This window comes from Aythya marila (genome assembly GCF_965140915.1).
Source record: "Aythya marila genome assembly, chromosome: 16".
Taxonomy (NCBI): domain Eukaryota; kingdom Metazoa; phylum Chordata; class Aves; order Anseriformes; family Anatidae; genus Aythya; species Aythya marila.
The window spans coordinates 1236549-1259716 of NC_139057.1; the positions used below are offsets into that span (position 1 = coordinate 1236549).

Here is a 23168-nt window from a genome sequence, read left to right on the forward strand (position 1 = left end):
CGCGCGCGATGGGGTCCCCACCACCGCCCCGGTGCCAAATCACTCTCCAGTCCTAGAGATCTCGCTGGGGGAGGCTCTTTAATGGCATTCCTTCCTCGACACAACTTTGTTCACCTTAAATATTTTATATTTCAATCGCGAGGGTTTTCCTCCAGCCCTCCAGGCCCAGTTAAGGGACAGCACAGCACGGCGCTGTGCAGCAGTGGCAGCCTCCTTCCAGTCCAGCCTTTTGGGGAGCCCCCCCCGGAGTAGCGAGGAGGATTTCTGTGCTCACACAACGCAGGAGTCCAGCAGAACCTCCAACAGGTTCAGCCTCTCATCCCGTGAAGACCCCTTACTCCTTATTCAAAGTGACCAAACCTCCCCCGGGGGCATCCTCGCAGCCCCCAACCCTGGGGCACCCACGGGAACCTCCCTGCCCTGGCGCTGGGACCAGCCCTCGGTGACACCCTCGGTGCCATCTGCCCCCCGACCCTTTTTGTGCACCCAGACCCCGCAGGTTTTCTCCCCCCAGGCCACACGGGGATGTGATGTGTGGTTGTGCCTGGCTCAGGGCAGCCGTGTTCTGCTCCAGCCGCTGCTGGAGCCCAGGGAAAGGGGCCCGGGCACTTGTGTGACATGAAGTGCCTACACAAAGCCATCCAGGGCTAATTCCCGAGACCCTACAATAAATACAGAGCATGGGCAGGTGACACGGTGACAGGGAGGGGGACACAGCAACAGGAGGAAGCGGCTGTGAGGGCTGGAGGACAAATGCTGGGCAGAAGATGAGAAAGGGGGCACGGGCTGCGGGCTGCCCCCAGCCATCGGGGGGATGCTCTGGAAGCCCCCAAACACAGTCAGACCCTGGCAGTGGCACCGCGTGTAAAAATGACTTTCCTCTTGTGTTGGGCTGTCTGGAGGGATTTGTCTCCACGTGGAAACATTTGAAGCAAGTGATTTACGGGCTGGATTAAAAACCGGCGGCAGTTCATGACAAATGCCACCTTTTGTGGGGCTGCATTTTCCTATGGGATGATTCTTTCCCTTTCTCAGCACCCCGCTCGTACCGATTTCTCTTCCCACAGGACGCTGTGCTTTAATGAGGCTTCACGTTTAATTCCCGAGATGCAATTTTTGCCTTCACGCCGCAGACAATGGCTCCGGCGAGCAGCACAAAGGCTCGGGCACCCGGCGGGGCACAGCTGCTTCTGGAAACCAGGAGAAGAAGCACCACGTTGCTCCGAGGCGCCGGGCGTTATCCTCTCTCCCCCGGACAGAGCACCATGGGTTTTGGGGCCGTTGTGGGGTTGCTGGTGGGAGCGGGGTCCCAGCCTTCGCCCCGCTCTCCGCAGTGGGGCTGGGGGGGCGCAGAGGCTTGGGGGCTGGCGGGGGCTGGCTGCTGCCACGCGGATATCGGTCACGCTGGCTGTCCCCAGAGCGGTGTGAGTGCCACCTCCACGCCACAGTTTTAGAAGAAACTATTGCTAAAAAAGGTCGCTGCTGGCAGAGGATTCGGAGCTACGGCCCGGCGAGGAGCAGCCCTGGCTGTCGGGAAGGAGCCGGCTGCTGCTGCCACGGGGAGCTCGGCCTCGTGTCCATGCCCGACCGTGGCGTGGGCGTCCCACGGGTGTCTTGGTGGTGCCATCGTCCCGGTGCTGGTGGCAGGGGCTGTGTTGGCGAGCGGCGTGTCCCCAAGCCGTGTCACCCCGCTGCTGCTGGCCGGGACCCCCACCCCAGAAGGGGTCGAGGCGGCCAGGAGGGTGCCCGAAGCCTCACCGGGCTGCGACGGCACGGGTCCCGGGGCGCTGCGGGGGGAGCCCCGCTTCTGCCGGCGGCTCGGGGGACCCCGGGGAGGCGCGGGGCTACGAGCCCGGCCCCTCGGGGGGCGGTGGCGGGGGGCTGAGCTGGCTCTCCAGCAGTGCCTGAGCCCCCTCGGCCGACACCCTGCGCATCCTCAGGCGCACCGAGCCGTAGGTGCCCCCGGCGCGGCGAGCGGCTCGGGCTCGGCGGCGAGCGGCGGCGGCGGCCAGCAGGAGGGCGGCGAGCAGGAGCCCCCCCAGGGCCAGCAACGCCAACCCGGCCACGGTGCAGCGATCGAGGCGTGCTCGGAGCCGAGCCGCCCGTGCCTCCAACCTCTCCATCTGCCTCGCCGGCACGGCAGGGTCGGGGCGCGCCGCCCGCGGCACGGCCCCCGCCAGCACCACCAGCGCCGCGCCGCTCAGCGCACAGCCCAAAGCCAGAGCCAGCCCCGGGCCCGGGGCAGGGCCGAACCCCCCCGGACCCCCTCCGCCGCCTCCGTTCCCCGCTGTCGCCGCCGTTTCGACCGGGCTCCGCAGCTCCGCCGCCCGCGGGGCCGCCATGGAGCCGCCGCCCTGCGTGGAGAGAGGTGAGCGGCGCGCACGGAGCGGGTGGCGATGTCCCCGTCCCCGTTCCCCACCCCCAAATCCTCCCTCCCCGAGCAGGATGAGTGTCCCCGTCCCCCCCCCAACCCCGAGCTGCTCCCTCCCGCCGAGCCCCGCTCACCCTCACCGGGCTCTGCCCCCTCCCCTGCCCCGTCCCCGCACCCGGGACCGCTCCCCCCGCTGGGACCCGGGTCCCCCAAACCGCGTTGCGCCTCCCCCCCGGGGAGCCGCGTCCCTGTGCCCCCCACCCCACGTTGCTTTCCCCGAATCGGGCTGTGCCCCCCCCCCCCCCCCACCTTTCCCCACCCCGGACCTGCTTTCCCCGCTCCGATCTGTCCCCTCCGGTTCCCCGCTTCTCCGAGCCGTGCCGAGCCGTGCCAAGCCGCCTCCCCCCGCTCCCCGCACCGCGCTGGAGCCCCCGGTCCCCGCACCCGGCCCCGCTCCCTCTCCCTCACCCCCCGCTGCCTCCCCGGTCCCTCCTCGGTTTGTCCCCCCCTCCCCAACCTTTTCCCGGCCGCCTACCCCCGCCGGCTGCCCGGTGCCGGTGCCGGTGGCTCGGGATAGAGGGCGGCGGTGCCCCGAGCTGCCGGCCCCGCGGGGCTCCCGGCGCTGCACGCACACACACACACGCTTGCACACGTAGAGCCGCTGCCCCGGGGGGGCTCACGGGCACACACGCACACGCACACACGGTACACACCAGCCCCGTTGTGCACCGGCACCGTCTGGGCAACGCTTCCCCACCCGCAGCGGGGACCCCTCCGTGCGCACCCTGGAGGCACCGGGACACCCTCCCCTCGTGGGCACCCCGGGGTGGGCTGCGTGGGGAGGGGTGGGGATGGAAAGGGCAAAGCGGTGGAGAGGGGTCTGTGCCGTGAAGGGTGCGGGATGTGTCCCCGGGATGTGTCCCATGGGGTGCTGGCTGTGCACCCCGCAACCGGCTGGCCCTGCTGGGGACACGGGGCAGAGGTGGGCTGGGGACGGGGGCTGCAGCATGGAGGGCTCCACCCCAGCCACCTGCTGAGAGCCCCTTCTAGGGCCAAACCTGACCCCAAATCCCCAGGGAAGCCTTCAGGGCTTGGCCCAGGCTTTGGGCCAGGTATGGGGTGCTCCAGCCTCGGGTGGTGCCAGCCAGGAGAGGTGGCTGCAGTCCCGCAGCCCCCAGCTCCCCACCACCCCGTCTCTCGCCACGTTATCCCGTTTTTCCCAGAGCACTCATGTTGCCGAACACGCTCCGCTTCTCTTTGACCTGAAACTGGATCCGTGCCTGAGCCCCAGCAGTGACCTGCTGGCAGGAGCACGCTTTCAGCCCGTTTGTTAATAAGACATGTGCTATTTCTGCTTCTGGAGCCGTGCCTGGAGATGGTGGTGCGGACGTAAATCCCGAGTGATAGCGGGTGGGCTGCTGAGAGCTGCCGGGAAGATTTGTCCATCACGTTGCCATCCCCTTCAGCACATTCACATGCCTTCAGCGTCTTCAGCAGCTCGTGTGCGATCGCACCAGTTGATGTGTGGATGCCACTGCCAGCACCGGGTGAGCTCATGTGGCTGGCAGCCCCCACCCCGAGCCCCCCGTGTCCCGTCCCCCCTTACAAGTCCTGTGGCCACACTCGGCTCCAGCCATTTCATGAAACCAGCAGGGACTCTCTCTGGTCTGTGAAATTCACTTAAAACTGATCAAAAAGGTCCAAAGAGCTTAGAGGATGAGCTTAGCCCAGCACATCGACTGCACGCACCCAGATGCTGGCTCTGGCAAGAGGAGGCTTGGCTCCTGCCCGCACTGCTCACCAGGTTAATGACAGGTGACGACATTATCCTTCCTTGAGCATCTCCTGCATTAAACTCTAAAGTTTGTGTTAAAAATTACCCCCCGGATAATTTTTACCCCTTTTCTTGCTTTTTTTTCCCTTCCCTTTATTTTCCTCCAAGGTGCCCTGCAAGGTTTTCTGCCTGCTTTAATTATTTGTGTAGCTCCACAACATGGCTTTACAGCTCCCCCCAGCTCCCTGCCCGTTAGTGCCCACACGGTGGCTGTTGCAGACCTGCACCACCCGAAAAGGGACTGAAACCGGTACTCCAATACCTGAGCTCCGACAGGGGAAAAAAAGGGGGGCTGCTTACTCCCTTTTTCTGTGTCAGGGACGTGGATACACACAATTTTATTAATTTTTGTTTGCAGTGAGCGTTGTGTGGCTGTGACCCACCCGCTCGCTCCTCCTGTCTCCTCTCCAAGCGCAGTGTCGAAAGGCACAGGCTTCCCAGCACAGCGTCCCCGGGGACACATCCAGAACTGGGCTGAGAAAGAGGCAGAATTAAAAATAAATGTAAGTGCATCCTGACATGTTAACCACATTTAGAGCGGCTTCAGTGCCAACCCACTCGGCGGGAAGGCAGAAGATGCTCAGAGACAAGTAGGTCACGGGACACAGATTGTCCCGAATCAGCAGGAAAAGATGGATCTGGAGCAGGCGGCCACGTTGTGCCACCAGACAGGCAGACGGCAGCGAGGACGGGAGGAGAGAGCGTCAGCACCGAGCTCTGCCACCTCGAACATTGCTGAATTTGGGAGAAACAGCAGTGGCACCGGTGTGCTCCTGAGCAGAGCAATGCACACCGTCATCCCCTGCGTTTTGGGGTCCCCAAGCCCTGTGGTGCTGAAGCACCCGAATGTGCCCAGTCTATATGTGGACAGGGATGAGCCCACAAGTGCTGGAGCAGTGGTTTAGGACTGGGGTCTGCGCCCACTCTGCCATAGGGTCAATGTGTCAGGGCGCTGCTCCTGCACCCCCAAACCCACAGCTGTGCTCTCAAGGACACTGCTAATGGATGAGGTAGAGCGATGTTCCCTGCACATTGCTGCTTTTGCTGTGCTGCTCCTCGATCTGCTGCATTTACTGGGTGGGTGCTGGACCTTTTCAGGGCTGGTGGGAGCGGGATGTGCAGCCCCAAAATCTGCCCCGAGCCCGCCTGGGGCTGGCAGGGCCACAGCATCCCCAGGGCGCTGGCACCAGGAAGGGGAGGAGAGAGGGAGACAGCCAAGATTGATGCTGCCAGCGCAGGAGCACAGAGAGGAGGGAGACAGCCAAGGTCAGAGGCAGCACTGCCAAAACGCAGAGTGAATCTGCGAGAGAGCTGGAAATAAATAGAAAGAGGAGGGAGGGGAGGAGGCAGCCTGGGAGACGGAGCGGGGCGAGGGGGTGGGATGGGGCTGTGGAGACAGGGACAGGCTGCTGGGACAAAATGATTAAATTGGGATGAAGGGGACAGCAAGCTGGAGCCCCGGGCGGGCAGAGGACAAGAGGGAAGGGGACAAGAGGACAAGGATGGGGAGAGCCGGGAGGGCTGTGGATGCAGATGTCCCCCTTTGGTCCCCTCCAGAACATCCCCTTGCAGCACAGCCCAGGTGATACTGGTCCTGCAGAGGCTCCTGGCACCCACGGGCCCCGATCCAGCCCTGTAGAGGAGAATTTTTGTCCCTGCCTCTTTCTTCTTGCAGCATCCCTCGGCGGAGCAGGGCTCAAGGTGACGCAGAGGACAGGGGCAGCAGCTGGGCAATTCGGGCACCAGCCGCTGGCTGCCACGCAGGTGGGGACACCTGGTGATTTAGGGGGATTGATTTATGGCCGGTGCTGGCTCTGGACCCAGGATTGTAAATCAATTTTGGCACTGGGAAGGCTGGAGCTGGCACAGCCTGGCTCCAGCACCAGCCCCAGGATGGGCAGCACTGGGCACCCGGGCAGGATTAGTGGGAGTCACTGGGGCTCCTCCATGTCCCCACGGGGATGCCTGGCTCCAGGAGGGCTTTATGACAGAAAACCCTCTCCTGCCCTTCCTCCCAGCCCCTGATCCAGGCTGGGAAGGGGCTGCAAACACCTTGTGGTGACAACCGAGGGCTGATTTTCGTCAGCAAACAGCGAGGTGACAGGGGAGCCGCGGGCGCCTCACGATACAGCTGCGGCTGCCACGCTGGGCTCAGGACTCACGGGGCTGCCCCCGGCTGCAGAGCAAAGCCCCCCGGGACCCGGAGCAGGGGTTTTGAGGCTCGTTTGTCCCCCCCCAGCACCATCCCCGTTGTGCTGGGACCGGGTCGGGGGCTGCGGGGACCGGGCCGGGCTGTGCCCGCCGCCCGCCGCCCTCCCCTTTTGGCGGGAGCCGCCCTCAGGCCTCAGCCCCGGCTCCGCGGCCGCCCTCAGCGCCCTGCCGGGCACCGCCATCCCCTCGGGACCCTGCTGAGCTCCCCCCGCTGTCCCCTCAGGGCTCCGCTGGGCATTGCCACCCCCTGGGGACCCTGGCGAGTCGTCTCCATCCCCTCAGTGCCTTTCTGGGTACCGCGGTCCCCTCAGGAATCCCCCCTCTCCTCAGCTCTCCTCAGCGTCCATCGCCTCAGGACCAGGTTGGGTTCCTCCATCCCCTCAGTGCCACGCTAAGTCCCCACAGGCCCTGGCAGCCAGTTGAAGACCACCCCCGTCCCCTCAGCACCCTACAGCCCCCCATGTCCCCAGCAACAGGCTAGGGACCCCCGTCCCTGTCCCCATCCCCTCAGAGCCCCGCTAAGTCCCCTCATCCCCTCCACTCCCCAGGGCTTTCCCCATTCCACCTCCCGCCCTTCATTGCAGCCCCATCCCTCCCCAAACCCCGTCCTTTGTGCCCCCCAACAAGCCCCTCGCAGTCTGTTTGTCTCCCATGACATCTCTCCTTGTGCCTGCAGGTGTGCTGCTCCTCTGCTGCTGTTTGCTCTGCCAGCTCCGACCCACAGCTCCAGCTCTCCTCGAGGCCCTGACGGACATTTTCCCTTGGAGCTTCACATCCTCTGCTCACCCGCTCTCCCCTTGTGCCCCAGGACCTTCCTCTGCTTCATCTGCAAGACTAGGGAAAAACAGAAAAGCCCAGGAAAAGTGGCAGCACAGGTGACCTGCGAGCCTCAGCCCCGATACCATGTTCTACATGCATTTGCTCGTGAACAAGCGTGGGCCGTTGGCCAAAATATGGCTTGCCGCCCACTGGGAGAAGAAGCTCACCAAAGCTCATATATTCGAGTGTAATTTAGAGACTACGGTTGAAAACATCATCTCACCAAAGGTAGGTTATTAAAGTGTCTTCTGGTAAGTTCTGGGGTAGAGCTGTAAATCTTCTGTAGGGAAATGGACTCGCTGTTGTGAAGACTTAGTAAGACAAATTTGTGGCTGTTTCGAAACCAGTGTGAGAGATTCCTACTGTGATTTTATTCAGTTTTCACTCAGATAAAATCTCTGTTCCATTAAATTAAATTGATATAAATATTTTACTTGCTATTTAGCCCTTGGAGATCCGTGGAATATATTTAACTACAGTATAAGAAAAATTTTACCACAACATATTCAAACGTATTTTTTCTACATACTGATGGAGCTCCGGAGTGTGCTCTGTGGGCACAGCTGGCCACGGGATTGTGGTAAGTGGGTTTGAGCTACTGCATGAAACGAGACGAGCTTGTCAATATCATGTACTAGCAATGGTCTTTCTTCAGAGACTTTAAACACTAGCTGCGGCTATGAGACATAGTTTGGGAACTGCCAAGTATTTGAGGAAATTTTCTCAAAAACAACAACAAAAAAAGCCAGCTGCTTAACCAAAGTAAAGGGACTGAGAAAAATACCACAAAATTGTACACAGACCATTCAAGAAGAATGTTTTTTCTGATCTTATGATAAATAACCTTTGACATATCACAACCATCCTTGAACTGTCAGTGGAATTCTTCCAGGCCCACCATTATAGGCAGATAAATATATAATTAAGCATAATTGGTGCTTATGACAGATTCTGTATTAATCCTCTGTGTACCACAGATAAGGTATGATTCAAACAAGCACAGATGCAAGCAGTCGAGTATCCATGACTCAGTCCTTGGCCTCTCTGTTGCAATTGCATCCAAGGGAACAGTAAGGAACATTTTGCACTGTCACTAATCGATGCCTAAGGAGATCCAAGGCTTTCTGCTGGTGCAAGCAGGATTTTTATTCTTTTTCCCTGTGAAAATACCTGCTTGGCAATTGGTAGTCTGATTTTCATTGTCTGCCTTGCACGGGTTATGATTAATTGAACTTTGTCAAAACGATCTTGGTATTATTATTTGGAAGAGTTTTCAGATAGGTTGTAGTCTTCTCCTCGCATGCTGTTCTGTCCAGCATTGGAATGGCCAAAGGGAGAGTTCTTGGTGCAGGAAGACTGCATAAATAAGAGCATAGTTGGTATAACATCCTCTCACTTGAATAAACAAAGTGTCAAATACTAGAATATGTGCAGCTACTTTCCTTTTCAAGATGTGTTACACTGTTCACTGGTAGTCAGCTGAGACCTTGTCGATGAAACAAGAGCATTGATTCAGGGCTTAGGCTTCAGCATGGCAATGTTTCAGGACAGAAACAACTAGAAATTCCTAGCTCTGGAAATTTGTTTGTCTGTGATCCTCTATAACAGTACAAAGCCTTGTTGAATTTCTTAGAGTTCTCTACTAGTGTATTTTATTATAATTCTGTTACTGCTGTGTAATATTTTTTATTTTTATTTTTATTTTTGGCCAAAAATATTAACTCCTGAACAACTTTTGTGTTGTAAATTTCAAAGTTTACAATAGCTCTGCGCACCTCCGGACACTTGCTCTTAGGAGTGGTGCGGATTTACCACAGGAAAGCAAAGTACCTCTTGGCAGACTGTAGCGAAGCTTTGACAAAAATGAAGACAGCTTTTCGCCCAGGTAGGTACAGAATTCTGCATTTTTTCCATCTGCGTCCTTTTCTGCTCTTATCTTAAAACTTAATTTTGGAAGCTTCTGTTAAATACAGCTTATTGATCCCAAAGGACATTGAATTTATTGGTGCCTACTGCCAAGGTTTAGTCTGGTTTATTTCAATGCAATTTCAGGTCTTTGACACCTTTAAAAGAAGCAGTATCTTAAACGGTCATACTAGAAGAAGCTTGAATTCAGCCCCCATTGCTAGATAATTAATTTTCCTGTCTAATGACACCAACAACATGTCTAACAATGTGTTAGTGCCAGATCTGACTGTGATTTGAGCTCTAGCCACAAAGCCAGCAAGAAACGAACCGAGATGACTGAATCCTTTTCAAACAGGCTGCATGTTTGTTGTTTTAAGGCACAAATGGGGAGGCACTGTTGTCTAAAAAAAGATTGCAAACAGGACACTGGCCTCTATTGCCAACCTTAATGTGCTTTGTGACCTGGCCTGTGTGCAGAATAGCAAATAACTACTCTACATGATTTTCAAGGATATGATGGAGATTAGTTAGGTAATGTTTGTAAATATTTGGAAAATGCTAGAAGAAACACTTGCAATAAATACATAGTATTATTTTTAACAGTTACTATAGGAGTTGGTAGAGGACCACATAGCACAAGAACAAAAGATAATGGTCACAACTGCAGTAAGACAAACTCTGACTAGATGTAAGCAGGAAAAAAATCACACTTGAAATAGTAAAATGCTGAAACATGTTGTCCAGGGATGCTCTGGAAACTCCAGCATCAGAAATAGTCAAAAGTGACCTAGCTTAGAAATTAATTTTGTTTTGAGCCAAAGGTTGGATTAGGCGACCTTCAGAAATCCCTTCTAACCTGAATTGTTCCAGGATTTTCTGACTACTACGTATTTGCAGCCTGGTTTTGTAATTATTTGATGCTGGTGAATAGTGTAATATAGACACAGGATAGAAAAATAAAAGACAGCAATTTGTTTTAAATGGTATGAAAGACTCTAGACTGAATGTCAGCTGAGAATCTTTCAGTGACGTTAATTAACTGTTCATAAACCCAGTGTATTTACAGTATTTCAGCACCTGTAGCAGTTTCCAACAGCAGCATACTCTTCTCTACCTGTCTATAAAAAATGTGGCTTCTAATAGATATGTAAATTGAGAATTTTAATTTCACTTTTGGGTGCTGTTAACAAACTGCCTAAACTTTATTTTTTTGTTCTTTATAAAGGCAGCATACCTCCCTGACAGCTTTATAGCCTTACTATACCTACTTGGGAGAATGTTACTTTTATTTTATTGATACTTACTGTGTTTTGTTTTGTTTCTTTTAGGACTTGTTGACCTTCCAGAAGAGAGCTTTGAAGCTACTTATCAGTCCATTACATTACCTGAAGAATTTCATGATTTTGATACTCCACTACCTGATTTAAAGTAAGTTCTTCCCTACCTTTTATTCATCATTTTAGTAATTTAAGAAGCAAAATATATCCTTACAGTTATCTGATCAAGACTTGTGTGGAATTGTTTTGATTTGGTAACTGATTTCTTCAAAACCCTGAGTCAAACTTTACAAGGCTACGGTCACGAGAATTGTGTTTTTGTAGAGTTAATCTAACTCCATTTAATCAACATACCTTTACAATAAAATAATATTTTGAACTTATCCATCAAGATTTTCTCATTTAAAATTGTCCGAGTGAGCCCTGCAAACAACTTACTGACCTTGGGAGGAGATACAAAAGTTTGTATAAATACTGGCCCTAGTATAAATACTAGTTTGAATAGTGGCTTTCTGGTCATTCTAAATTTGTACAATGTTTTTTGTTTGTTTGTTTGTTTTTTCCATCAGTGCCATTGATGTTGCAGAACATTTTACCTTGAATCGGAGCAGAGCTGAAGACATCACACTTACAGAGGATTACGAAAGCAACATACTTCTCTGTGACAGAAACTTTGGTGAGAGAAGTAGAGAAATTAGAAATATTCTGTAAGAGAAAGTATGTGTTTTTTTTTTTTTTTTGCAAAATGTACAGTCTGAATAATTCCCCCATACAAAAAAGCTATTATTAAAAGAGTGTTTGTTTGTTTTTCTGCTGATTGGCCTATTATATGGTCTCATGCTTAAATTTTTGTGTAAGTAATATAGTATGATACTGAAGACTGAGAATCACACCCAACATTTGGTGGTTTTTACTGAGTTAGCTAAAGTTGACTTTTTTTTTTTAATTTAATTTGAGGTATGGAAAATCTTACAATCTTTTGAAATTTATTTGAAAAAATAGGAAATGGATAAATATGTTTCACATAAATTTATGCAGATGAAGCATCAGAAATTCTGTATTTATTCAGATGAGGAACCAGAAACACTAAGAAAACAGAGCTGCTTTGATGGCAGCTTCTTAATGAGCAGCAACAATCTCATGGCTGATCATACCTCTGCGAGCATAAATGGAGACAAGTCTGCACTGCATGAAGATGCTTACTGTTTTGAGCAGGATTGTTTTGGAGATGAGGAGGCTGGTGCAGATATGATTGGTAGGGTTTGCCACAGATTAACAGAATTTTTGCTGTTTATCACTATATGATCATTTAGACATTGCCAAGTAAAAATAAATTAGAGAAGACAGTATTTTATTTTATTTTATTTTATTTAGAACTAAAAGCATTTGATTTATATTTATTTTTTAGTAATTTAGTTTATATTTTAAAAGGTGAAATGCTGCATCCTTTTTTATCCTGGTTGTTGTAATAACAAAGGCAATGAAGTAGGTTCTACATGTTTATCGTTTAGGGTATTTATGTAAACTGCTATAAACTTATACCTTCTAAACAGTTTCAATACCATACTTTTCAAAGAAAAGATGGAAATCTCAAAATTAAGACTAATCATAGAATCAGTAAGGTTGGAAAAGACATCCAGGGTTATCTAGTCCAACTGTCCTCCCACCACCACCATTACCCGTTAACCATGTCCCTAAATGTTCTCCTTCTCTTACTGTTGAAACTACTTCATGACTACTAAGACTTGGCATGATTTAAAACTATGTGTTTTATATTTAAGAAATCCTGCTGAGGGATGAGCAAAATGGCCTAATTAATGACATTCTTGATATGGAGGAAGAACTTCCTTCATCACAAGATCTTCCAGAGAACACCACAGCCAGTGAGTTTGCAGTCTCTTCTCCTTGCTCATGTGAACACTCTGTTCTGCAATAAAGTTACTCACATTCAGCCTTTTTCCTTTGTTAATTTCTCTTCCTTTTTTTCTCATATACTTCTTCCACCATTTTAGGTATAATTTAATTTGGCCTAGGAATTCTAGATTTGTAATGTGACATTGCTTAGAAACGCTTTTATATGATATCCTGTGTTGGATATGCTTCAGATCCACTCTGCTGCTTAGGCAGTACGATATCACTTTTGTAGAGGAGAGGAAACAGGATAAGGGTTTGCTGAACATTACCTACCAGCTTTTCTGACTTCATATTTCAGCTATAAATTACTCTTTAGTACTTCATACAGGTGTTCTTAGTCTTATTTTTATTGGACATTGGTGAATGAAGCTGCTGAAATATAAATTGATTTTTGAAAAGTGCTTCTGGAAAAATCTTTTTTATTTTTATTTTTATTTTATTTTTAAACTTTAAATCTTCAATCCTTATACCACCATTGCACAGTGACATTAAAACTGTGTAATCTGGAACATCTTTAACGAGAAATAGTTTAGTTCTTCAGTCTATTTCACTACCTGATCATACAGCTTCTTGTGTCAGCAAAAGGAAGTGCAGTGCAGGACATAAGCAGCAGCAGTGTCAGACAGCACTCCTTAAAGTAATTGTGAGATTATGGACTCAACCATAGTTTTCTAATTCTGATCTTTTTTTTTGGTCTGGTATCAGCCTTATATGTCATGAGATCAAGAAATGATTCCATCTTTTTTTAACTGGGCTTTTTACTGGGTTTTCTTATAGTTGAATCCAACTGCGAAGACACTGCGATTAAGACAGAAAGCCATCTAATGAATGAAACAATACTTTTGTCTAAAGAAGATGAAGGGTTTGTGCTTGCGCCAGTTGATGATACAGGTCAGAACTTGACTGTTTTTTTGCTGACAGACTGTTTTTTTGCACTGCTAGGTTTGTTTTTCTTCTTGTTAGTGTAAATATTTGAAAAACAAATTATTCTCACTTTCATCTGCTGTCAGAGTTCTATCTTATGATATTTATTATACAAAAACAGTACCAGGTTGATCAGGATCATCTGATCTGCCCGTATCTCTGCTTACAGTTCCTTCCACATACCAAATCAAGTGTTACTGGTCTGCAGTTCTGCTAGCAGTGCAAGCCCAGCCTATTCATGAGTGCTACTGAAATTTCAGAACTTCTATTGCCAGTGACATGCCAGTGATCCTTTGGGTGTAAAATAATGACCTTAAAAATTTCAGGCCTTTGTAAATTTTTGTTTCATGATCTTTTAACTTTATTAAGATGCAAAAAGAAAAATGTTCCTTTTCTCCTGTGAGTACATCTAAGCCTCACCTATTGTGTTGGTGGATGTTAGCAAGTAAACAAGATTGTATTGATATAGTTTTTAGAATACTATACTGGAATTTTCCAGTAAAAGAAGATTTTTCAGGAAACTATGGATATGCAACCAATTAGTGTCTCTATTTTGTGTTTACAACTTGCATCTTAATTTTATTGCGAAAGTATAAAGCTGACAAATACAGATATTAATTATGAGATAATGAAACCTGTTGAGCACATCAGCAATTGTTGGAATAATTAACTTCCTGATGGATTAAAGATAGCTCACTTGGGCTTGTTGGTATCTCATGTGTTCTCATTAAGTCATTGTGTTCCTGTTTCTTTAGTACAATATTCATGCCTTCTGTAATTAAACATATGGCAATTTCCTGTACAAGAATACAAAGGGCAAACTTTATGGAAACTTTTGGAGAAATGTTCCATCCACCTGTAGTTTAATTTTAAAGCCTGTGCAGCTATTTGGGAGGTCAGCAACCTGTCGATTAGACTCACAGTGGGTATTTTCATGCTTAAATTTTCTGTGGACTAGACCTTATTTATGTATATTCATTGTGTAACAGCTATCAATGAAAAACAGGGCTAGATCAGAAATGGGAGGCTGAAACACTCCTTCTGCGTTTTGAATATTGTAATTCCAAACAATAAATACATGGCTAAAGGGGAGAATTCTGTAAGTTTCTTCAGTAATACCCTTTCCTGCTAGGTAGTCCCTTCAGTGCTGGAATACATTACAGACAGGTATGTCAGTGAACTAAGTCACAGGATCAGGGATATATTGAGGTCAATACCTTTATTTATTTATTTATTTATTTATTTATTTATTATTTTTATTTTTTATTTTTTAATATATATGTATGTTTTTAATAAATGCTTGCTCTACTTAGCTTTCAACCAGAGGAAAAAAAATAAAAGAAAGAGGAAGTTGCTGGTGGATGCAGACAAGGAGCTCAGCTGCAGTGTTATATACAACCAACTTAACAACTGCGTAGACATCCTTGTTACATTAGACCTTGCACCCCCAACAAAAAAGACAATGGCATGGAAAGAATCAGGAGGAGTGGACACACTCCTGTCCAACCCTACACAGCCTGTGGTTCATACTGAGCTACAAATGGTAAAGTTTTATTCCTTGTAGGTTTTTATTCTACTGTGTAGATTATGGGATTGTTGCACTTCTAAGATCTAACTGTGAGAGATTTTGCAGTCTTGGTTTTATGTGAACTCCAAGGAAACTTACAGTCATCATCGTAAGTATCATTTTGCAGTACAGTTTGGTTGGATACCTAATGATTATCTGTGTTCTCCTCATTAATTACTTCAGCAGAAAGCCCACCTGTAGAGCTCCTGGCTCCAGTCTTCAGTGTTCCAACATCAAGTAGAAAATGACAAAGAAACTTGAAAATCGATACTTCATTTCACATACCACCACCTGACTGACTATACACTAACATACCTTTTTTAATGATTTCTGTCAATTTTGTTCCTTTTTAAATTGTTCTTATTTTATTTTTTGTTTCTGCTCTGTGATCAATATGGCATATCTTTCTTCTGCATTTACTTTAAAGGTACTTAAGGCCTAAACATTATTATTTCATCTTTAATTAATTTAATTTCATTTTAGAAAAATGGTATACCGATCTGTTTTGTACTTTCCCAACTGGAGATTAAGCTTCCACCTGGACAGCAATTCAGAGACCTTGCCTTTCAGAAGGCCAAGAGTTTCCTGATCACTATATCCCTTGGGCTAGACAGGTGGGCCAGAACACCCTTACCTGTGGTTGTAGACCTTACTGCTCTTTTTATTTATATTTGTTTCATGGAAATATGGTCTATCAAGCCTTTCATGTCCCCACATATGATCTGACAGATCATTCAAATAAGTTATATTTAGGGATAATGATAAGACAAAGAAAAGAGATCAGCTTGTACACAAGGTGATACAGAAAGATATGCTGTAAACCATGCGCAGCATCCTCGTGTTAATCGTGCTGTGTTTCTTCTGCTGTATAGCTGAGAGCTCAGAGGCAGGTTCTCCAGGCAAACAGTTCTGCAGGTTCATTACAGCAGAGCAGCTTCACCTCTTAGAGTCGAGATGCAGAATTACAACTTGCGCTTTATGAGGAAGAAAAATACTCTCACACCGGTACATGTGGAGAGAAATCAAAACTCAGAAAAATGTGGATATTTCCTTCTTTCTTCCCTCCTTACTGTCTAGCATTGGGGAAAAATGATCCTAGCTGTTCCTAAGATGACTTTGTGGATTTCACTGCCAAAGATGACCTAATTAAATTATCTAAATTCTGAGTTATGGTAATTAATATACAGTTCATATTCATACCTTTGTTTTGGTGCTTGCAAATAATAATCTAGCTTTATAGTCTGAAAGTAAAAAATAAAAATAATTCTTTCCAGTTGTTTGCAAAATGCTTTGAGAGTCGTGGATTTAAGATGGCAAAAAATGTAATGCAGGTGGAGTCTGAAATGGAAGAAACAAGAAAAGAACAAGATACCTCAGGTAACAGTTTAATTCTAGTGCTGCAACATTGTCTATTGACAAATATTATCTAGTTTATATGTTTCAGACACATGCATGGTGTGCACACACACTTTGTGTGCAGTATTCTATGAATCATAGGCCAAATAAGTTGAAATGTTAATGAAATTGGCTATGTTAATTTTAAAAAGAGAAGGTTGTGTAAGTATTTTTATTTTTATTTATTTATTTTTTTTAAGGACAGAGATAAACAGTTGTTTCCTCTTAAGCCTTTGGGATTTTTTTGTTGTTGTTTTTGTTTTTTTTCATCTTCTTTATTTATTTATTTTTGTTAATACAGAGATGCTGATAATAGAAGAACCAAGTTACCTGCAGCAGTCAGCTCATTCAGAAACTGAGAGAAAAATTAGAAATGATTCATTTGTAATGACATCACAGAGTAACAGAAATGAAACTGATAATAACTTTGGCGAAATTCTAGTGAGCAGTTTCCATAAATTTTACAGACCTAAATGTATTTATATTTTTCATTTTATGTTAGGATTCCATTTAAAATAAATTAAGAATTTATTAATATATGTTTGAAAAACCTGTTACAGAGACAGCAAGTATAGCATTAATTAGTTTGTGTCGGGAAAGTTTTATTTATAAACACTTTGGCAGACTCTCACAATGAATGAACTGTTAATTAAAATATATATTAATCTGTATAGGTTACACTGAGTATAATTGGAACTTTAATATAAAATATAACCTGTTGGTACTGAAAATATATTTTATCATTTCTAAAGATGATTATTCTTTTCTTGTCTCAAGTTGAGAAAGAAACAATAAGAAATGATCTATTTCTGCCATCTTTATTTAGGCTAAAGTGAAGGGGGAGTTTTTAGAGAATAGAAGACTCTCCAAGGTTGACAAGGACTGACAAAACTGGCCCCAATGTCAACAGAAAATTTAAGGCCTGTGCCTGAACAGAGTCCATATTTGTAGGATAAATACTGTAGCAAAGACCTTTCCTATTTGAGAAAAGATGTGGTAGAAATATCAACTATTAAATCATTTTGGAAAACATTTATTATATATATATTTTAAGCAGAATTATGTGATAGAGAATGATACTGTATGCAAAAATTGTAATGCCAATTGATCTTTCTGTTCTAACAGCAGGATGCAACGGCTTTCTCTGAGAGCTCCTCATTTGTGAATAATTCACTGGGCCAGGAAGCTCCGACACAGCCAGCTGAGTTAAATGTATGTGCACTCAAAGCTGGTAGTTCTCACTTATTTCAGAACAGAACTACATTATTTCACAGAAACATTAAAAAAAAAAAATGATTTCATGAATTTGCAGTGAATTGTGGTGTGCTCACAATCTTTAATACATATTTTGCCAGTCAAACATTTTAATAGCTTTGTAATCAGGGATGGATTTACTCTTATCTTCAGAGGTTATAGATTCAATGAGGAAAACAGCTCCTTATTTAGAAACTTATTTAGAAATTGTGCTTCCATGTAAGAAGGAAACTTTCTGAACTTACTGACTGCGAGGATACTCAGACACTGAAAACTCTGGAGTTGTCTCCAGGCAACTGCAGAGGCTAAGTCCAAAACCTAAAGCTGAATTTTTGAACATCCTTTTTGACTCCTAACCACTACAAATCCTGTCAGAATCCCAGTTACACAGAGTGGTCTCTTATTGTGAAGCTGCCTACCTGGGGCTCACTGGGACCAGTTTCATAGTGCATAATGTGGTTTTGCACCTGATGTCTCTAGTTGTAGCAGAAAAAAAACATGGTTAACATTCTTTTCTCTGTTTCACAAAGCCTGCAGAGGTGTCAGAAGTCCCACATAATCTGTGTATGGCCATCAGAGTGCCCAGCTTCAGCTGAATTTTCAACTAACCGAGAACTCTTGTCCTTTTTCTCATCATGGTGTATGCCTTTTTACACATGCTGTCTAACTTTCTCTTTTATTTCCTACAGGAGATAACAACGAAAAACAAAAACAACGAAGAAATTAAGCAGAGCAAGAGAACTCTCCAGTTCTTAAAAACTTTACAGGTAACAGTAGTGGATTTTGTAATCAACACCAAGCACAGCTATCGATTTCAGTTGGATGAAGTCAGAAAACCTCCTGCTTATCCTGTTTAGCATATTGCTGCATGTCATGTGCAGTGTGTAGCTGGATTTTACTGGCTGTTTATGTAGGAAACCAGGATTCTGAGTGCCTGACACGATGTCCACTCTCCCACAGCTGCTGGAATCACTAGAATTTTCTAAACTGTTGTTTTCACAGCAGCGTTTGCTGTACTGCTAAGCCCTTGTTTTCTTCCTTCTATGAGGATGCTCTAGAGCATCGCTACAAAGCCCAGTTCCTAGCTGCCCCCAGGTTTGCCAGATCTCTGCTATGCACTGCAGGGTGCCTTCATTTGGCTATTCATCTGCTTGAGTCATTTCTGAGTTTAAGGCTATGGAAACAAGTGATAGTGCTACAAAGAAAGCTGGTAACCCCTTCTTTAAGAGAGCTTTTAATGCCCCAGTGCTTTCAAGGTGTTTCAAAATTATCAGGGAGGGTAGTCTTTGTGTCAGGGAGGCTTATTCTACCTTTCTTGCAGAAATCATTTCAAAAGTGGTGAAGCTGTAAGGAATGATTCAGTATCAACAAGACATTAACAGGCACCTCGGAGGCAGCACTGGCTGTCCTGATGGTGAATGTTCAAACCCTCGCCCTGTCATCTCAATGCTGAGCTTCTGCCAAAGCAAAATCCACCAAACTTTGCTCCAAGCCCAGCTTTTCCCCAGTGCTGGAGTTCAACTCTGCAGCCTTCTTGTTCTTTTAATTATTCTATGTGAATATTTTTAAAAGGTTGAGTGCAACACCCATAAATAACTACTTACATATATGTGCAGCCCTTAAAAACCAGGCAATAATAACAGTTAATTATCTGTGACTGAAATTGTCTATAGATGGTATTCCGAAGAGCAGGGTATGCAATGATTTTTATAGTTTTGAATCATGAAAACCATTACAGCTTGCTTCATCGTATGCCTCGGTGCTGTTTCATTGAACTCAGTAGAACTGTGGGCATATGTAGATGTTAGTAACATATGTAGGTGCTAGCAATATTATGGCAATAAAATGTTAAGAGCCGCTATGTAAATGTAAATGCCAAGGTAAGATCCTGTTCTAGGCCTTCAACCAGGAAACAATCACTCTGAGCAACCCTCTTCAATTTAGACTGGATGAGATCCATTTAATTTTTATTTTTTTTTCTAGCAGTTAAACTGACCCAGCAGAATTTCTTTTTTCTTCCTTCCGCAGCACCTGAACAAATCAGGAGTGAATTCCTTCAGCTTACGGGAGCTCTGTCGGAAAAATAACCGGAAAGAAGTTGCGGCCAAGTTCTACATCTTCCTCGTTCTGAAGAAACAGCTCGTTATCGAGCTCGCTCAGAGCGCTCCGTTTGCAGACATTACAGCCACTGCCGGCCGAATGTTCAATGCTTACTGAAATCACACAGTGTTCAGATAAGCTAATAGAAAGATGTTTTTTTTAGAAAATACTTTTCGTGAAAAAATTAAAGTCCTGTCAAACCAGGGTGAACTCAGCAGAGCTTCCCCTCATTTATGTGACCTCTCAGGACTGCAAAGTAACTAGCTTGGGCAGGCGTGCTGCTGCAGCATTGGGTACCCAGGTGGTCACTAGTACCTTTACTCTTGCATATGTGTTTCTAAAATGAGCAGTTACTTACTCTGTTAATATTAGATAGCAAAAATACATATTCCACATAAGACATTTACGTTATGAAGGGCTTCATGGAAGTTCTTTAAAGCCTTTCTTAGGGTCCAGCTTTGGAAATTAAATTATTTTTTTTGCAGGGCTCATGTGTGTTAATTGTCTTACTCCATCCGTAAGAGAAAAGAAATCTGTCAAACTATATTTATCAAAATCTTTAGTCTATTTAAAATTATTTCTTTTAAATAAATAATTTATTTCAAAGAATGTTCAGTTTTTGATGTTTTAAGGTCTAACAAGCTACTGTCTCCAGCATTATCTTCATGTCTTGAGACAGACAATTATGTTGTCCTTGAAGTCATGCAAGCATCAGGAAGAAATCCTACTTCCTAGAAATCCTGCAATTTTAGATTTTGTGGAGCAAATTTACGTAAAGACTAACAGTTCTATTTATGCGTAGATAGACCTAGTTAGAAAAAGATGTTGAACTGAAATATTATTAATCCTTGGCACTTTTAATCTAATTTATGGGGAGTTTTAACATCTTTACTGTCATTTTGTAAAGATAACATTTTTCCTGTAGCGAAGGCAGGTTAACGGAGCCTGCTCAGCACGGAATGCTTTGTACGTTCGGTGCTCCACGCAAAGTGTCACAGTGCTTTGGGTATGTTGACGTCTCTTTATATGAAATCAATAAAAATCAAACAAAGATGTTTCCTTAGCTCACTGGCGTTTGTTCTGAAGGCTCAGAACTGGCAGCCACCTAGCTGTTGTTTGGGTTCCCCTTCTCAGCCTTTGCTGTGAAGTTCTTAAAATTCAAACGGGCGGATGCTATTGTTCTCCTGACTTTCCAGATGTGCGTTTCGGTTACACCCCGGTGTGTCTAGTCATGCTAACATGCGGCGTTCCCTGCCGTGCGCTAATTTGTTTGTATATGTGGGGTTTAGGGAATAGGAGGAAGAGCAGCCCTCACTGATTTCAATGTCTCTATTTACAGGGATAAAAAAAAAAAAAAAGCTTTAAAATTACTTAAGATTTGCCCTGGGCAGGAAGGGATGAGCTGGGGTGTTTGGTTGGCTGATGGAGGGATGTTGGTTCAGCTTTTTTTATTTTTTCCATTTTCGACTATTCGACAAAATAAGTAATAAAAAACCTTCGCTGCTGTTCTGTGATGGGTTACTTTTCTGGGTGCAAGGGAGGGAAAAATGAGCTGGTTTGGGGAAACTTTTCCATTCTCTGTGAAAGAAACCAAATTTTCCTTTTCTGACTTAAGAGTATTCAAGCAGCCAGTTCTGCTCTGCTCTTTAACATCGCAGCAATCTTGTGATAAGTCACAAATTCTCTGCACCCAGACATGATGGGTAGGGGGACCGGTGAGGCAGTGCCAGAGACTTGGCAGAGGCACTGTGTGTGTGCTGGGGGCAGAGACAACGACCGCAAGAGGGGTCAGGAAGGAAACAAAATTCAGAGCAGGGAGAGAAGAAGGAAGCATTTTTCCCCCCCAGGTTGAATCTGAAATGAAAGTGCACCTTAAACACCAGAGCTGCTGCCATTGCCACGATAGTGAGAGGGGCTCTGGTGGCAGCAGATGTGATAATTCATTAATTTTGTCTTTCGGGGGGCCAGGCTGTGCATGGCATTCAGTGGGAAACACAGAAACAAAAGGAGGTTGGAGGAGAGCAGAAGGAACAAACAAGAGACAGGTTGTCAGGACATACAAGGACATACAGGCATTGAAAGCAGCCTGTATGGCAGAATAAATGAGGTACAAACCTTGCTGGAAACAGTACCTGAAGAAAGACTGGAGTGGATTCACAAAACAGGTTTGTCAGAATCCCAAAATAACCGGCTGGGACTTCCAAATGGAGGCTGCAAAGGCAGGGGAAGTGCAAGGAGCTGGTGAGCGGCTGGCTCTGAGACTTTGTGCGTGGCTGGGACCTGGGCCTCGGGTTTTTATTCTTGGCCAAGCGTGCTCAGGTGTTGGACTCTGACCCAGTGCAGGAGCCAGTCCTCTGGCACACGCATGTGGGCTGTCAGATGTTGGTGTGTAAGAGCAGCGGGGGCACGGGGACACCCCCCTTGCTCTCCCACTCCCTGCAGCCACCCCTGGGCACTTGTGGGGCCGCAGAGCAGAGCTGGAGGCCAGGCCAGGCCCCGTGCCGACCTCAGGAAGCCTCACACTAGGGTCCCAGGAGGCACGGAGCAGCCTCACCCTCTACGGTCACTCTCTGAATAATTTGGGAGGTTTATCTGGCTCGCCATGGAAGGCAGCACCGGGTGGTAGCACCAGGAGCCACCGGACCGTGCCGGAGAGCTTCGGCTCCGTGCCAGCGGCCACCAGCACGCGCCCACCTCACCCAAGGGGAGCCCTCCTTCCTTTCCCGGGGGGCTGCTCCCCAGCCCTGCTGCTGCTTTTTGCTGCTCGCCCCAACGCCCAGCTCCAGCCCCGGCTCGGGTGAGGCGCAGATTTTTGTGGTTTCGCTGCTCCTCGGCCCCAGTGCGCCATCAGCGAGCCCCGGGCGCATCCAGGGCTGGGGCGGAGAGGGCAGAGCCGGGAGACGGGGGGCGCGGATGGGGCTGGGTGGGGGACGCGAGCGCGACCCCCGGGCTGGGCTTTTTTGGGGAGTTGCCATAGAAACGGAGGGGAAACCCCGCAGGGGGGGGGGGCACCCGCGCCGCCGTCGCTTTAAGAGCGCAGAGGAGCGAGGCAAATTACGCAGCTGCAAGGCTCATCCCTCCCTCCCTGCCTGCCTCCATCCCCGTCCCTGCCTCCATCCCTGCCTCCCTCCATCCCTCCCTGCCTCCCTCCCTGCCTCCATCCCCATCCCTGCCTCCATCGCCGCCGAGGAGCCGAGCCGCCCCGCCGCACCCATGGAGGCCGGCGCAGGTGATGGAGGCTGGGGAGGGCGCGGGGCTGGGGGGCTGGGGGGGGTCCCCTAAATTCTCCTCCCCTCCCCGCGCATCCCTCCCCGCTCACCGCCCGCTCTCTCCCTTCCCCACCAGGTCGCTGAGGCCGCCGGCTGGCCCTGCCGCCCCCACCTCGCCGGGGGGCTCCGTGCAGGTGAGCGGGGCGGGGGGCACCGGGGAACCAGGGGCTCGCCCCCCTCCTGGCTGCGGGATTGGGGATGGGGATGGGGACCCGCACCCCGGGGGCTGCTAGCGCCCCTCTCCGCAATGGGGGGGAGCTCAAAAAGGGGGGGGGCGTTAAGTGCAGAGGATGCTTGGGGTGGGTCACGCGTCGGGCCCGCAGCA

General features: G+C 47.5%; 2 protein-coding genes across 2 annotated transcripts; one reads left to right on the forward strand and one right to left on the reverse strand.

Annotated features, from left to right (window-relative positions):
- Positions 1–1085: 1085 nt before the first annotated feature.
- Positions 1086–6598, reverse strand: TMEM74B (transmembrane protein 74B; the record flags this gene model as incomplete). Its single annotated transcript, XM_082773368.1, has 3 exons — positions 1086–2354; positions 2907–3046; positions 6448–6598. The coding sequence occupies 3 exons, from the start codon at positions 6596–6598 to the stop codon at positions 1845–1847; spliced, it is 801 nt and encodes a 266-aa protein (XP_082629494.1). The 3' UTR covers positions 1086–1844.
- Positions 6599–7097: 499 nt separating this feature from the next.
- On the forward strand, positions 7098–20390 carry RAD21L1 (RAD21 cohesin complex component like 1). The gene is made up of 13 exons (XM_082773698.1): positions 7098–7463; positions 8991–9120; positions 10472–10571; positions 10990–11096; positions 11490–11675; positions 12202–12303; positions 13112–13225; positions 14572–14801; positions 16100–16202; positions 16522–16661; positions 17349–17432; positions 18164–18241; positions 19503–20390. Exons 1-13 carry the CDS (start codon positions 7320–7322, stop codon positions 19689–19691), a joined length of 1707 nt encoding a protein of 568 aa, XP_082629824.1. The 5' UTR covers positions 7098–7319; the 3' UTR covers positions 19692–20390.
- The last annotated feature ends 2778 nt before the right edge of the window (positions 20391–23168 follow it).

What these genes read in the sequence shown, in the direction of transcription:
- RAD21L1 (XM_082773698.1), top strand. Translation starts at nt 7,320, where the DNA reads ATGTTCTACATGCATTTGCTCGTGAACAAGCGTGGGCCGTTGGCCAAA. An exon ending in TTCATACTGAGCTACAAATG is followed by an intron (nt 14,802 to 16,099) that starts GTAAAGTTTTAT and finishes AATTCTTTCCAG; the next exon opens with TTGTTTGCAAAATGCTTTGA. An exon ending in AGTTCTTAAAAACTTTACAG is followed by an intron (nt 18,242 to 19,502) that starts GTAACAGTAGTG and finishes TTCCTTCCGCAG; the next exon opens with CACCTGAACAAATCAGGAGT.